Raw genomic sequence first — 14,801 nt, 5'->3', positions numbered from 1 at the left:
TGGCTCGAGCCAATATCGTTAAAGCGCATACCAAAGTAGAGGCCATTCCATCAAGCGGGGGGAATTTGCTGTTCATCTAATGGCCACTTTGAAAGGGTAGTCGCATTGCCTGTCAGTGTAAATGACAAGACAGCCGACCGTTCGTTGTTCAATGCCAACTCATACATGCCCGGATAGATAATCCGGTTACCCTCTGCGTCCGTGCGAGCAACATTGTCAAGAGTGATTGGAATAGTCATAATCTGGGAGGTGTGTGGCTTGAGGGCACCGAGGCGATCGAAGCCCACTAGCCACTTGTTGGGATATGGCTGAGGCCCCGCAGTTGTGTTGGCAAACAGCATCGCGGAGTAGTCGGAGAGCACGCGTCCGGTGTTGGTGACACTCACGGTGAAGTTGAGGAATGGGAGCTGCTCAACTATTTTGTAGCCATCGTGTGACCGAGACAGAAGGTCGACAATGTCAAAGGAAGTTTCATTGCCAGTACCCCTCGAACCACCAAGTGATGTTTTAAATGTCGTATAGAACAGTCCGTGACCAAACTCATAGACTGGTGTTCCGCTATACCACATGTATGTCTGACCCGGGTTGCTACCGCTAGGACGCATCCCCATATCTGTGGCCGGGAACTGCAGTGCATACTTAGCCGGGTACTGGGTGGTTGTGAGGCGGCCAGCAGGGGCGCGCTTGCCAGTGATAATATCGAAAAGGGCTTGACCACCCGATTGGCCCGGGTAGCCTCCCCAAATGAGAGCGTTGACGTTCTTGTTGGTTTTCAGCGATGATGAATCAACCTGCCCACCACCCATCTGAAGCACAATCAACGGCTTGCCCAGGCCACTCAGCTCTGTAATGAGCTGAAGCTGATTGCCCGGCCAAGTGATGTTCTGTCGGTCCATTCCCTCCGCCTCAATCGTGTTGTCAATACCACCAGCAAAAATGATCGCATCGGAGTTCTTCGCTGCAGAAAGCGCAGCGGCAAAACCATCAGTCGTCTGCGAGGAGATGCCTGTACCGACGGCATAGGTAACATCAAGACTGGACGCTTTAATCGCATCCAATGGACTGGTCAGATATGGAGCGGCTCCGTAATAGTTGCCCTGCATCTGTTCGGTGGCATTGGCCCAGGGCCCAATCAAGGCCACGCTTCTAATGTTTTTAGACAGTGGTAGGGAGCCGTCATTCTTGAGTAGAACAATTCCCTCGACCGCGGCCTCATAGGAGATATTCCACGCGTCAGTCGCAAGGACATCCGACCACGCAAGGTTGCGATACGGGCTGTCCTTCCCATCGAAGTATCCCAGACTTGCCAGATTGGAGTAAAGCCGGATGACTCCGCGCTCAATCTCACTGCGTGAGATTTCGCCGTGGAAGAAGGACTCGTTCAAATGATTTTGATAGGATGTTCCACAGTCAATGTCAGTCCCGGCTCGCATGGTGTCGGCAGCCGCACTCGATATGTTCGCAGCGTACCCATGGGGGTTGAAGACGTTGTAAACGGCATCACAGTCAGAGGAGACATATCCATCGTCAACAAAGCTCCAAGAATCCCGGAGCAGGGTTTGGAGGAAAAAGGAACTGGCAGAGCTGGGTACACCGTTGACGGAGTTGTACGAGGACATGATACTATGCACTCTGGCATCGCGCACTGCCGTCAGGAATTGCGGAGTAAAATACTCGGCCAGGTCTTGCTGAGTGATGTTCAAGTCATTACCCAGCCGGGAATGACCGTCCCAGTTCTCGATATCGTAGCCGGCATAGTGCTTGGCGGTCGCCACCAATTTCAGATGCTCGGGGTCCACACCACCTTGGATGCCGGTGATATAATCATACGCATACGTGGCGCACAGGCAGTAGGCATCCTCCCCAGGGGTCTCCTGACCGCGACCCCAGACAGGGTGGCGGAAGGCATTGATATTTGGCGCATAGACGTCGAGACCGTATCGCCCAACGTTGTTGAACGCTCTCCCTTGCGTCGAGATGATACCACCGATTTGGTTGATCAACGTGCGATTCAGGGCGGCCATGGAGAGAATTGGGGACGGGAATGATGTCGCCCAGCTATAGTCGCCCGAGTCGGAGAAGTTTGCGCGATCCAATCCGTGCAGGGCCTCACTCCATACTTGGTAGGGCGGAAGCCCAAGACGTGGAATGGCGGGGATGGTGTTCCCGGTGCTGTTCACCAGCTCCTCGAATGTAAACATGGAAACCAAGGCGGCCGCTCGGTCATGAGGGCTTGCGGATGAGTCGCACACCAGGCTCTTGCTCAGCGGCCCTTGGGTGCAGTCGGGAAATCCAAGGTCGATCGTCGCTAGGGTTTGGGCATCGAGATTTGGCTGGGGCTCTGTTGAATAGTCGACATAACTCGTACTGGCTTGGGCCAGGGTGGACGGCACCAATACTGCCAGTGCAGCGAGCACTGCAGCAGTAGAAGCTGGCATCATGAAGAAGGATGGCGGCGGCACTCTGCAACTTTGCAATCACCAGCTAGGTCCTGCCAGTCCTCGCGGGTCGTCACAATTTATACATTCCGGAATTCAAATTCCCCATTCCCCTCCAAATGAGTGCCCCCTCGTCGCCCATGGCCCCTGCAGGCGGCTGCATGTCGGCTGTAGAAGAAGGTCCATAGCTGGGCCCAACAGCTTCGTCTCCACATTGCTCCCAAAGGCGGCAGGCCCCGCAGTCGATCCCGACGCTTTGCCGGGGAGTTGCTTGGGGGGATTTTCCGGTGTTGCAGAACAGTTGCAATGAACAGGTATATTTAGCCTGAACAGCTAAGATGCCGCTGATCGGCATTCGCAATGCCTTGCTTCGGGAAATTATCGGCAATGTATTAGGAAGGCTGCCTTCTCCAAAATCTTGCATCCCAGCGTCACATCGCTGTGACGCTAACAACCCAACACATCGAGCTTTAGCCAGACGCCTCCACTGGCCAGCTCAGGCTGAACTGCAGAAGTTCTCATCATTCTTGGACTTGCTGTCCCATTGATTGCTGATCAGCTCGGGCCTTTTCTCATGCCTGATGTTTGGTTTCCCACTATGGAAGAGACTCACGACAGCTTCCGCCGAGACAAGGGACGATTAGCCTAATCATGGATGATTGCCTTCACCGACCAAAATTCGAATGTTGTATCCCTATGCTCTCATACATACCGGATATTCTGGTGGTAGCTGAAAGGTGTTGGGACCCCTATCCCGCCAAGTGGCTGGCAACTAAGTCGAATCAACGAGATGGAGTAAAATAGGAGGCGTAGAGATGCAGAGAAATTTATTGGCGGAGGAGTGGAGTCAGAATCTTGCGACAAAACTTGACACATAGTTTGGAGCAATCTTGCTCCAAAGATACCGTGTAGAACGCCGAGTTACTGCGGAAAGATGCCTCCAATTGGACAATAAGAAACCGAAGGAAGTGGTGACTGCGCGGAAATCAGAAGTTATACCTATGAACGACCGGCAATGAAGCATTTATAAGCATTGAATAGCGCTGGAACTAGCAAGTTGCACCTGGTCAATCAACAGCACAGAAATCCAAGCCCGAATCATGGGTATCGGGGAAATTTCTGCTTCTTGATCAACACCATAGACAGAGAGATATCAAACAAGCATCATATAAACGGCAGAAAGTGTTAACCCGATAACAATTGCAGTCAAGATTGCTGCACCAGCGGTATCACCAGCCGTGATGGCCGAGTAATGAATGGTAGTTTCGTCTTCATCAGAGCCAGTTCCAGCCGCACTGTCTCCCTCACTTGTCCCACCAGTGGACGAAGTCAATGGCCCACTGTTGTCAGGAGCCAGGAGTCCTTGCAGAACTTCAAGGACGCCCATTTGTTGTCCAACTCCAGTAGTACCGTCATAGCTACCGCTTGACCAGCGATGCCCGCAATAGGTACCGGTAGACCCACCCTGGCACTGAGCGACAGCGGCCTTTGCAGTGGCACGGAGCTTTATCATAACAGTGTCGTAGGTATATGGCGCCAGCTGGATGGCTTCAGCTAGCCAGCGGGCCATGTATGCCTTGAAGGACAACTGGTCGGTGTTACACCTGCCAGTCAACTCACAGGGTGGTTGATACATGACATTCGTGCTGGACTCATTCGTGGAGAAAAAGTGATTAGCGTTGGCAAGTAGCCCATTTACTCGTGTCTTCCACGTGGAAGAGGAGTTGGATGATGAGTTGGTGGAGAGAGAGGAAGTCTGGAGGGTGAGTTAGATAATTAGTTTGTTGAGCCATAGCAACTTCACATATCAGCCGACTTACGTAGTTGTACATCACGGAAGCTCCATGAAGGTAGACGCCAGCAGTATAAGACCATCGAGTGTGGTCGTACGAGGTACAGTTGGATATATCAGTAGTACCATCATACACCTGGTAGTCGGAAGTAATCAATCCGACACGCTTCGCCCAGTTCCAGGATTTGTTAGCCCACTCAGCGTAGGTTGCATTGCCTGTATACCGCGCCAGTCGCGCTGCGATGTCGAAAAAGCAGCCGTTGGAAATGGTGTTTTTGTAATTGTATCCAGCATTCCAGGTATAAATCTGCCAACGTAGACCACCGGCACAGCTAGAATTATCCCACCGATGGGCTTGCTGGTTGAAGACGGCTTGCACCATAGCTAACCAGCCGGGCAGGGAAGAAGATGGGTTGGTGAAGTTTCGCTCGGCAGCCATCATTGCACTGACTGCCCAAAAGCATTGGTCATCATTACCCTCCGTATACGTCTGGTTGATGGGCATGAAGTCGCCGTTTGTGCCAGACTGGTGTTCCATCGCTTGGAGAGTGATTTTGTTGTAGGTTGTATCCCCAGTATAAGCCCAGTAATTGATCAGAGCCCCAAAAAAGGCCCCTGCTTCCCACCAGTAGTATGGATCTGGAAGATTACCCGGCACATCTCCTGTATTGTTACCTGTATAGAAAGTTGCTAAATCGTAGGCTACCCTGCTGGCTGCGGATTTGATGGAGTCTGCTTCCCGGCTTTAGCAATGGAGTTTGACTTTTTCATACGTCTAAGTCGTGAATATACTGACCAGAGCTATCCAGGTCAAGAGAGATGCCCCTTGCCATGACAGGTGAGCTGAGGCTTGAAAGTCCTATTGAGAGCAAAAGCCATGGTCTTGCATTGAGCCATTGGCGAGTCATGAGTGTTGTATGAGCGGAAGATGGTCGGTCAGGTTCAAAATTCCCGGGCAAGAAAAGCCAAATGGGGCTTCAAGCTTGAAGCGTGCTCAGAATGTTGATTGTTTTAACGTACTGACTGATAGAATCTGTCAGTGAAGAGAGAAAAAATCTTCCTTCGCGACATTCTCGGCTCAACTGGGCTGTTGAGAGTAATAATAGAACTCTGGTTTGACCAACTTCTAAAAATGCCCACATCTGGGCATGACGAAAGCTGTTCCAAGATCCATTATACAGCTTGGCGTCGGCGGAATTAGAAAAGAGCAAGAATACGGGTGGTTCAGTCTCCAAACAACAGACTTGGTGAAAGGAAGTACGCAGTCCTGGTTGGCTACTCACTCGCATAGCCACCGCCGAGACGCCGAGAATCCGTAAACTGCCCCTGAAACGATCCCAAAGCCATATTCCGGTGCCTGATACGGCGACGAAATGCGAATAGCTTAGACTTGGCCGGCTTGGCAATGAGCGGCGGATGCTCTGGACGCGTACGTTTAGTGCTAGCCCCGCCGGCCGCGCATCCGTGCCAAGTCCGCGGCTTTGCAAACTGCGTGTGAATGATGAGTCGGCTTCGGAACAGGCAATCCTTCATCTCCAGGCGGAGAGGGATTTTGTTTCGGACTGGGCGCCTAGATCATACACATAACATGAACCTGTTCGGCTGGATAGATTTGATGCTGGCTGTCTTTAAATATCGAATCTGACAGACCGTTGTTCGGTTTCACCACCGATGAATGGCCACTCAAGAAGGCCTCGAGCCCATACTGAGAGACTAAAAGAGCATGGTATTGTAACTATTTCCTCTCTCACTCTGTGTGGAGCGCGAAGTAGAATGCTAAAAGCAGTGTGATCAAGCTTGGCAAGTTCGCACGGCTAAAGTATGTGTTAGAAAGGCGCCAGGGTGCATTTAAGCCGCATTTAAGCGCCATGCGGCCTGCTGATACGCGACCCAATGCTAGATGCCAGGTACAAATGATCTCCCGAGCTAGTGATAGACTGCAATTGCCGTTCTTTGCAAAGTTTTTACACATGGCTTCGTATATTTCGTATAGGGCGCGGATCGATGCCCGATTGCTCAGGCGCCTATCTTAAAGTTAATGTCGATGCGGTCATTCGCCGATTCGGCACCGGCGAGCACCCAGTCATTCCCCGCAATTCGCAATTCGCAATCCGCATCCCGCAGGTTGTGCAGTTCGCAGTCCCCAGTGCGCTTCTTCCACCCCCTTTCGCCCCTCCGAGCGTGCCAGGGACTATGGACCCCAGTCCGCCAAATGTCCAGCCGCCGCCGAGCGCATCCCCCTCCGGACGTGCTCCGTCATCGGCGCGGGGACCGTCCGCCGGAGGTCGTCAGATTACTCGGAACCGAGCGAGCTACAGTTGTCACACATGTCGCCGGCGGAAGGTCAAGTGCGATAAGGTATCATAGGCCGGCCCTCCCATCTATATCCATGGTGCATGGTCCAACTGACACTCAGCTCTCCTTAGGTCCACCCAGTATGCGGCAACTGCGCGAAGACCGGCGCCCAGTGCCTCTATGATGCATCGTCAATATCGCAAAAGGCTGAGAGCGCGCACGAAGGACCCACTCGATTTGGATATGGTGTGAAACGGAGGAGAGAGACGCCCCGAACACTTGAGGAGGACGTGGATGAATTGCAATCGATGTACGGACACTTGAAACGGGAAGGTTCACCAGGTAGCCAGAAGGCGGATCCGCGCGCCATTGAGGCTCGGTTGGACAAGCTGATGTCGATGATCGAACGACTCGGCGGTAATACACAAGCCCTTGAGGAAGCAGAGAGGCAGGGTGTAGCTCCGCCCAGCGGCGTGGAGTCTGCTCACCTGGAGGAACTGCGCCAGAGTGGTAGCATTCGGAACGGACAACCAGTCTCCTCTCGGCCATCAAGTCCACGCCGGGTTGCAGCGGAATCGAGTGGGGATGAGTTTCCAATCCCATCGGGTCAAGCGACAGATCTTGTTGATCCAATTGGGAGCTTGAACCTGGGGCATTTAAGCTTGGAAGATGGCGGAAGGTCCAGGTGAGTGGAAGAACAACCCTGTGTTAGGTCAAATCGCCTGACAGTATCAGATATGTCGGAACAACATATTGGGCTTATATCTCCCACGAGGTATGTCGGTATCCGTCGAGCCCACATTCATCCGAAAAGAAGTTCTAATCCAAGATGTAGATCAATGATCTCAATCAGTTACTGAGAGATCAAAATCGGTCGCACGACGTATCATCAGAAAATGCGAATGACGGCCCCAATGACCCTGCTAACGGGTCGCAGAGGCCGTGGAAGGAACCGATTGATAGCTCTGTATACTCGGCTACCTCTCGGTCTCGAGGTGGAGCTTTCCAGCAATCCATCATTCTCCCCTCTGGTGATTCTCCGTCGGTCAATGAGAAAGTTGTTGAGCCAGAGATGCTTGAGCATGTTCCTACACGGCGCCAAAGCCATATTTTATACAAGGGGTTTATGTCTGGCGTCCACGCCATAAGCCCTGTCGTTCACCCTCCCACTATCCTGAAGCTCTACAATGCATTTTGGGACTGGTATGACTACACCAGCTACTCTGGAGAGCCGTGCCCTAACCCTTCATTCATACCCCTGCTGTATGCTATCTGGTACGGCGGTTCTGTGACCATCTCCATCCGGACTATCAAGGCGGAATTCAATGCACCCTCACGCTTTTCACTGTCTACAATGTATAGCGAAGAGGTAACCCGCTGGTTGACCAAGATCTCCTTTCCTCGCAGCCCCTCCCTTCAGGGACTAGCGGCCTATCTCATTGTGCAAACTATATTGTCAAAAGAGGAAGAGCCTCTGACGAGTAGTCTGTTTGTGAGCCTCGCCATGAGAGTGGCTCAGACGATGGGCTTGCATCGAGATCCAGCCAAGTTCGGGATCGAGCCCTGCGAGGCAGAGTACCGACGACGACTCTGGTGGCACATCATGCATATGGACGGAGTGGTTGCAATGTCGAGCGGGCTCCCCCCACTTGTTGGCGACGAGAATTACTGGGACGTGGGAGAGACCAGCGAGATCAAGGACACATTACTAGGGACTCCAGCGGCGGAGCGATACGAGCAACTCCTTGCCACCAACCAACGGCTACCAGATAATCCCGATGATCCATCCGTCTGCGGTGGTCCGTCGATGGTGAATGTCTTCTACTTGACGACCAAGGGGAAATACACCATGGCTCGTAGGTTTTTCGTCGAGGGATCGAAGCTGTTTCACACTCTGACAAAAAATATCAGGCGCGGTTCGGCGAATTTTGAAGATTCAGCTCGGCACAAAACCCGTCACCCGTAGAGATATGGAGGAACTGCGAGCAATTCTTCTCGAACTCCAACTGAAACTGAACTCGATAGTGAACAGGATTCCCGAAGGCCAACCTACTAATAATGCTTCAGTATCATTGGGCCGGGCATTATCTATGTCCAAGTCTCCTGTCGAAGCTCGATCTACCGAAATAGAGCTTCCAGGGGAGGGTCCGAATGGCTGTCCCGAACAATATCATACACCAGTACTTGTTTCTTTCCACAAGTGGGCGCGAATCATTCTGTCCTTGTATATTGATAAGGTTGGTGATATTAGTTTCTCTCATTGGATGTTTCTTCTGACTTCCCTGTGACATTAGGCATTTTGTGTTGCATATCAACCCTTTCTCAAGAATGCGCGCAGCCGTATCTGGCCGGCGGCACGACAAAGGTAAGCGGCCCACGAACCGCCTCCGCAAGTTCTATCTAATATCCAACCACCACAGTGCACTTCGCCACTGCCACGGGTTCATGGAGAAGTTCATTCAGCTTGCGACCGACCCTGACTTCCAACCATTCCAATGGAGTTGGCCTGGGTACGTCACACGACATTGACATCAAGAAATAGAGATTGAACTGACCTGCTCCAGCAATCATCAACCCATGCACGCGACAATGTGAGTGTTCTCTGCTTGGAAGCTCCCCAATACTTTATTTTTATCCATTCCTCTCCCTATAGGCCCATTCCTATTTACAGCGGCTGATCTTCAACAGGATCATGCTCATTGATCTGTACGAACGGCCGTACAGCCCTGAAGCTTCCAAATCGCGTGCCTTTATCGACCGAATATTGGCTCTGTCTGGGCCAGATGGAGGTGTCGTGGGTGGCGAAGATGGTATATCCACCCAACGGCCGCTTAAAGATGGCGGTCGTGAAGCTTGGGACATGATCCGCCGCTTACGCCAGAAGGCATGGCAAAAGGCTGGTTTGAACCCGCAACTGCTTTGGACCGAGCAAGATCAAATCCAGGCGGGCATAGCATCGCCAGCAGGGGAAAATCGCGGTTCATGCTACTCAGGGACATCTTCTGTGCCTGGATCACCCATGATCTCAGCCATGCCTCCACGTCAACCCTCTGCTCCCGATCGCCAACTAGCCGAGTTCAACCGCATGTTCTACAGCATGACTCGTTCTCACATTCGTCCTAACCCTGCAGTATCCGCCGCCTCTGTCAGGCCCAGTCCCCTTCGATACTCATACCAACTGCCCCCACCATACCAAACTTCCGACCCACTTCCAACTCCACAATACGACCCCACGCCCGCAGCCGTCACTCTCCCAGCTGCCAACACTCTAGCTACGTCCGCCACCATGGTAACTTCTCCCGAAGTGGCATCATCTCTCGAGTCAACCCCCTCCTCGACTCACTCTGCAGCTGCCCCTTCTGCAGCTCCAGTCGCTCGACCTCAACAAATCCTCTCCCATATCGCTGCATCTCCAGGCATGTCTTTTATGGATCCAGTTACTCCCAATTCACCCTCAATGGGCGTTCCCACTCCGCCATCTATGGTCGATCCTAATCTGAACTTTGATTGGGATCAATGGGATGCTGTCTTTGGACAGCACCTCCCAGTTGCTGATGAGCTCATGGAATTGGACCCTGTTTCCGGGCTGGAATTTGCCAACCTTAGGGTTCCTGCTGCTAACGCCGACGATGGCATTCTTTACAATGGCCAGCTGGGGGCACCTTCACCTGTTGATGTAAACATTCCGCCAGCTTGGACAGACAATGTCTCGGGGAATGTCGGAGTTCCATCCAGTGATTGGACGGATTATTACTAGAAAGTTGGTGGTAATAGAAAACATTTATGATACCTGTTAAAAATTCATGAAGTGCTTTTACTGGCTGAGTTATACATGCAATGCCCCGGAGCTGAGCTCATGTCATCTCGCAAAGATGCAGCTGCATGCGCTGATTATACCACCTACTATAACACGCGCTCGAAGAACGGCAAATCAAACGCACTTCGTAGCATGTACATAATATTAGTGGAATTTTTGTAATGAAAACGTTAACAGTTTATTGATTCATGAGGCGTAACTCTTGACGATCAGATCGATCAGTCAATTAGGATACGAAGATGCGGCGTGTAAAGCCAGGAACAGACAAACGGCCCGGCGAAAGGGAATGGGCAATCCCCACGTCCGATCTGGGCATGGATGCAGAGAGCCCGCGTTTCTTCATAAGTTTCTCTTTCTTCATGTCAAGTGCATTTTGTGGTCGCCCGTTGGGATCAGACGTTTAGACCTTGATCTCCTTGACGCCGTGCTTCCAGATAGTAGCGAAGGGTGTAACGCCGTCCTCGCGGAAGTCAATCAGGACGTGCCTGGGAAGATTGGTTAGTATATGAAGAACAACGTCAACAACAATGAATACTCACATGGCATCACCGTCCATCTTCTGGCCCATCAGAACATCGTAGTTGTCGTAGTTGCCAAGGATCTTCTTGACAGCACCGGCGGCGCCGGCCTTGAACTCAGCAATGGTCTCGTCGCTGGCGCCACTCTCCGTGAGATGCTTGAGGATCTTCTTGACGTAGCCTAAATTATAGCGAAAGTTAGACAGGTCGTCTAGGAAGAGCGGGGGCTGGGGTGCACGAACTCTTGAGGTGAGATTTGAAGGAGTCCTTGGAAGGCTTCAGGCCCTCCTCGGTCTTGAGCCAGACCAGACGGAACTGTTCCTCGATGTCGTGGACCATGACGGCCTCATCGTCATCGCCACCCTCCTCGCCCTCCTCGGCGGAAGGGTTGGCACCCTCGAGCGCGAAGTCCTCGTTCTTCTTCTTGAGGTACTTGCGGCAGTCGGCCTCCCACAAGATGGGGCAGTCCTTGGCCGGGTTAATCTTGAAGGTATCGGAGAGAATCTCGTCTCCGGAGACAATGTCCTGGGATCGTCAGTTTTCTGTCCCCTGTTTGCAGATCTTATATGGCGAGAAGGTTGCGCAATTTTCGGCACAGGTAGGTTCCGACATACCTGGTAGATAAGCATGGCGGCGGTTAAGAAGTTATGGCTCACAAAAGGAAATTGACAAGGTGGAGGGGTAGGGGATGAGAAAAACAGAAAAGGAGGGGAAATGAAGTTTTTTTAATTCCACGTTGGTGGGGGAGTTTGCTCTGTTTGCTTATTGTGGTCACGGGACCGGCGCTCTATTATCGCCTATTTTCACTTCTGGTTCGTCTTCGATTCGCTTACGCTTGTTTGTTTCCAATTAGTTGTTTCCAATTAGTTCTCGATATCGAACTCAATTCCACTTCCCATCATTGGACATCATTGTTTCAGTAATGCCCTGTTAACGTTGTGGGGTGTGCGCTGTGTGGGTCGGCATACGGAACTCCATCCAGACTTTATTAACGATGTCCTTCGGGCAGTGGTGATGAGGCGGGAGACCATACACTATGCCCCTACCTTCATGAGTTGTGGATTTGTATAACAGGCGACTCAAATCTTGCGAAGGGGCTTATTATATGCACAGCACCAAACAGCATCCAATAAGCTTGGACGAAGAGGCACCAAAACTTACTCTGAATGTAAAGTTTTCCCTATCGCCAATACTACTATATTTAGCAGTCTGTCAGCACGCTATAAGATACGCGTTTTTAATTACTCGGTCTACATAGAGGCAAATACAATGGGACCCCTGTACTGAGCCAAAGCAATGATTAAGTGAGGATTCTGTCCTGTGATAGCACACAATTCAATATTGAAACATCTGTTCATGACCCCGCATTGGCCGTTAGGTGAGTATCAATGATCCCTACAATACATCATGAGCAGAAGCAGACCGGGAGATTGCTTTAATATCTCCTAGAGGAAAGAATGATATCGTTCCTGGTCGTTAACAATAAAAGTGTAAACAGGAGATCACGGTGGAGATTTCAACCTTACCTATACATCACAATGAACAATGACTGCTTCCAAATAGAGCCAGTGGCACTGCTCCCAGTCCATTAGTAGTGCATGGTTGTCATAGCAAAACGCAACAAAATCACACAGGTCACTCCGGCTCGCTTTGCTTCAGGGCTGCATCCAAGCCGCCCTTCGTATTGGCTATCGGCGTCTAAAATTAGTGCAACCAGCCACTGAGATCTCCCCATCTCGGCGGGTGTCAGGCCACTGTATACGGATTCAAGTCCCAGCAGGTATCGAAAGAGCCCCCTTGGCTGATGCAATATTTGCGTTGACCATTCGTTCTGTTCTGTGCTACGGATGGATTGGCGTCCACAATTCCTCTTGGGGTGGGAAGTAAACAATCTAGCTAGCTCCACCCTATTGGCCCTGCGTAGTCAGCGGATGCAGGTGAGCAGGCCAATACCAGTGCAGACGGTAAATAACCGTCAGATTCTCGTCGCCGTCGAATGGCCATCCAAATGCGGTGCCGGCCGTACCGTCCGTACCAAGATCTTCGCAAGCCCGCATCCGACTGGCGCCACTCGATTCGGCCCTGTCGGTCGCCTTTCGCCTTTTCGCCTCCTGCCCTCCTGTTCCCGCGTGGTTCCTTTTATCTCTCCTCTGGACCTTGCCCCCTCCTTCAATTTATTCTTATCGCCATTCCTTGCTCCCCTTGTATCTTCGCTTGACAGGTCCTTTGCTCTGCTGACCGCGCCTGCTGCATCCCATCCCGTCAGCTTCCGACCCCTTCCGGGCACTTGCTGACGACTGCCACTCACTTTCGTCCTCGAATTCCTCTTCTCCGCGACCGACCTAGTTTCTCGAATCTCCTTTATATTGGTTTCACTTGACTCAGATTGGCCCAGCAGTGGCACAAACCTCATTCGACTCGCCCACCATGGCCGTCAATGCCTCGGTCGCCTTCGACCTTCCTCCGCTGCCGACCTACACCTTGTCCGTGCGAGAGCCGCTACTTCCGCCTATCCCCGATGCTGTTCTCGCGCTGATCCTGCCCATTATCGCCTATTGGGGCATGTCCATGATCTATCACTTCATCGATGTCTATGGATACTTCGAGGAGTACCGTCTTCATACCCCGGCCGAAGTACTGAAGCGAAACAAAGTCACCCGGTGGGAAGTGGTACGCGACGTGATCTTACAACAGGTGATCCAGACCATCGCGGGTCTGGCGATGTCACAGTTCGACCCGGTGGAAACAGTTGGCCGCGAGGAGTATGATGTGGCCGTTTGGGCCACACGCGTTCGCATTCTCCAGAAAGCCATTCCCCCGATGTTGGCTCTGGTCGGGGTCGACGCGGCTGGCCTGGCCAAGTCGGTGTCCCAGAACGGACATGTGATGCTGGCCGGGGCGCTGGCTGGCGGTTCCTATCCCGGCGCGGTGCAGTCCCTGATCCTCGATAGCGGTGCGGAGGTCATCGCACCTGCCTTCACTAGCTGGGAGCTCTCGGTGGCCAGCTTCATCTACTGGTACTTTGTTCCGGCCCTTCAGTTCATGCTTGCAGTGTCCATCGTCGATACTTGGCAGTATTTCTTGCACCGAGCGATGCATTTGAACCGCTGGCTCTATGGTAAGCCAAAACACTTTAGCTTCGGAAACAATAATGTATCTAACTAACATTTTACCAGTGACGTTCCACTCTCGCCACCACCGCCTCTACGTGCCGTATGCTTTCGGCGCCCTCTACAATCACCCCGTCGAAGGGTTCCTCTTGGATACTGCCGGTACAGGCATTGGGTTCATGGTTTCCGGCATGACCAACCGCCAAGCCATGTGGTTCTTCACTTGTTCGACCATCAAGACCGTCGATGACCACTGTGGATACGCCTTCCCTTGGGATCCCCTTCAGCATTTCACGGCCAACAACGCCGCCTACCACGATATTCACCACCAAAGCTGGGGTATCAAGACCAATTTCTCCCAGCCCTTCTTTATCTTTTGGGACCGTCTACTCAGTACACAGTGGAAGGGTGAAGTTAAGCTGCGCTACGAACGGGCTCGAGAGAGCGCTCAGAAACAAGTCGACATAGATGCTACCCAAGCTAAGGTGACGGTTCCGACTGTGTCTGTCACCGAGGAGCGCGAGCACGAAACAGTCGTAATCTCGCCTGAGGGGCCGGCAACGCGGACCCGCCTTCGCCGAAAGACTGTCGACAGCCTCAAAGGCCCCAGTCACGGTGTCCCCGGCAGCGTACTCCACAATTGAGGCGAACTGCTGTGATGAAACTTCGAATATGTGCCAACTGTCTATGCATTGCATTCCTCGCCAGTCCCTGGAGATGCGGGCCATCTCCGAGAGGTTGTGTGGGACTGTCTATCGATTCATGTATATGGGATTTTTTGGTCCCCGTGTATTAATAATTTGAGAATGCGCCAGTCGTTTCTTTGTACAT

At 52.2% G+C, this 14,801-nt stretch overlaps 5 protein-coding genes across 5 annotated transcripts; 2 read left to right on the top strand and 3 right to left on the bottom strand.

Annotated features, from left to right (window-relative positions):
• Positions 1-50: 50 nt before the first annotated feature.
• xlnD (beta-xylosidase XylA) lies at positions 51-2,438 on the bottom strand (the record flags this gene model as incomplete). Its single annotated transcript, XM_056688434.1, has 1 exon — positions 51-2,438. One exon carries the CDS (start codon positions 2,436-2,438, stop codon positions 51-53), a length of 2,388 nt encoding a protein of 795 aa, XP_056543989.1.
• A 1,153-nt stretch (positions 2,439-3,591) lies between these two features.
• Positions 3,592-5,063, bottom strand: N7482_006308 (glycoside hydrolase family 76 protein; the record flags this gene model as incomplete). The annotated part of the gene is made up of 3 exons (XM_056688433.1): positions 3,592-4,194; positions 4,259-4,962; positions 5,027-5,063. The coding sequence occupies 3 exons, from the start codon at positions 5,061-5,063 to the stop codon at positions 3,592-3,594; spliced, it is 1,344 nt and encodes a 447-aa protein (XP_056543988.1).
• A 1,171-nt stretch (positions 5,064-6,234) lies between these two features.
• On the top strand, positions 6,235-10,282 carry N7482_006307 (putative C6 transcription factor; the record flags this gene model as incomplete). The annotated part of the gene is made up of 9 exons (XM_056688432.1): positions 6,235-6,588; positions 6,657-7,210; positions 7,261-7,300; positions 7,361-8,381; positions 8,437-8,762; positions 8,820-8,890; positions 8,946-9,035; positions 9,090-9,116; positions 9,214-10,282. The coding sequence occupies 9 exons, from the start codon at positions 6,235-6,237 to the stop codon at positions 10,280-10,282; spliced, it is 3,552 nt and encodes a 1,183-aa protein (XP_056543987.1).
• A 460-nt stretch (positions 10,283-10,742) lies between these two features.
• On the bottom strand, positions 10,743-11,489 carry N7482_006306 (translationally-controlled tumor protein; the record flags this gene model as incomplete). Its single annotated transcript, XM_056688431.1, has 4 exons — positions 10,743-10,827; positions 10,882-11,041; positions 11,103-11,385; positions 11,475-11,489. The coding sequence occupies 4 exons, from the start codon at positions 11,487-11,489 to the stop codon at positions 10,743-10,745; spliced, it is 543 nt and encodes a 180-aa protein (XP_056543986.1).
• Positions 11,490-13,287: 1,798 nt separating this feature from the next.
• Positions 13,288-14,614, top strand: sur2 (sphingosine hydroxylase; the record flags this gene model as incomplete). Its single annotated transcript, XM_056688430.1, has 2 exons — positions 13,288-13,978; positions 14,037-14,614. The coding sequence occupies 2 exons, from the start codon at positions 13,288-13,290 to the stop codon at positions 14,612-14,614; spliced, it is 1,269 nt and encodes a 422-aa protein (XP_056543985.1).
• Between the last annotated feature and the right edge of the window lie 187 nt (positions 14,615-14,801).

This window comes from Penicillium canariense (genome assembly GCF_028826845.1).
Source record: "Penicillium canariense strain IBT 26290 chromosome Unknown utg000003l_segment0_segment0, whole genome shotgun sequence".
In the NCBI taxonomy this organism is placed as follows: Eukaryota; Fungi; Ascomycota; class Eurotiomycetes; order Eurotiales; family Aspergillaceae; genus Penicillium; species Penicillium canariense.
Note: the sequence above shows the minus strand (reverse complement) of the source record. Positions and strands in the feature narration are given on the sequence as shown.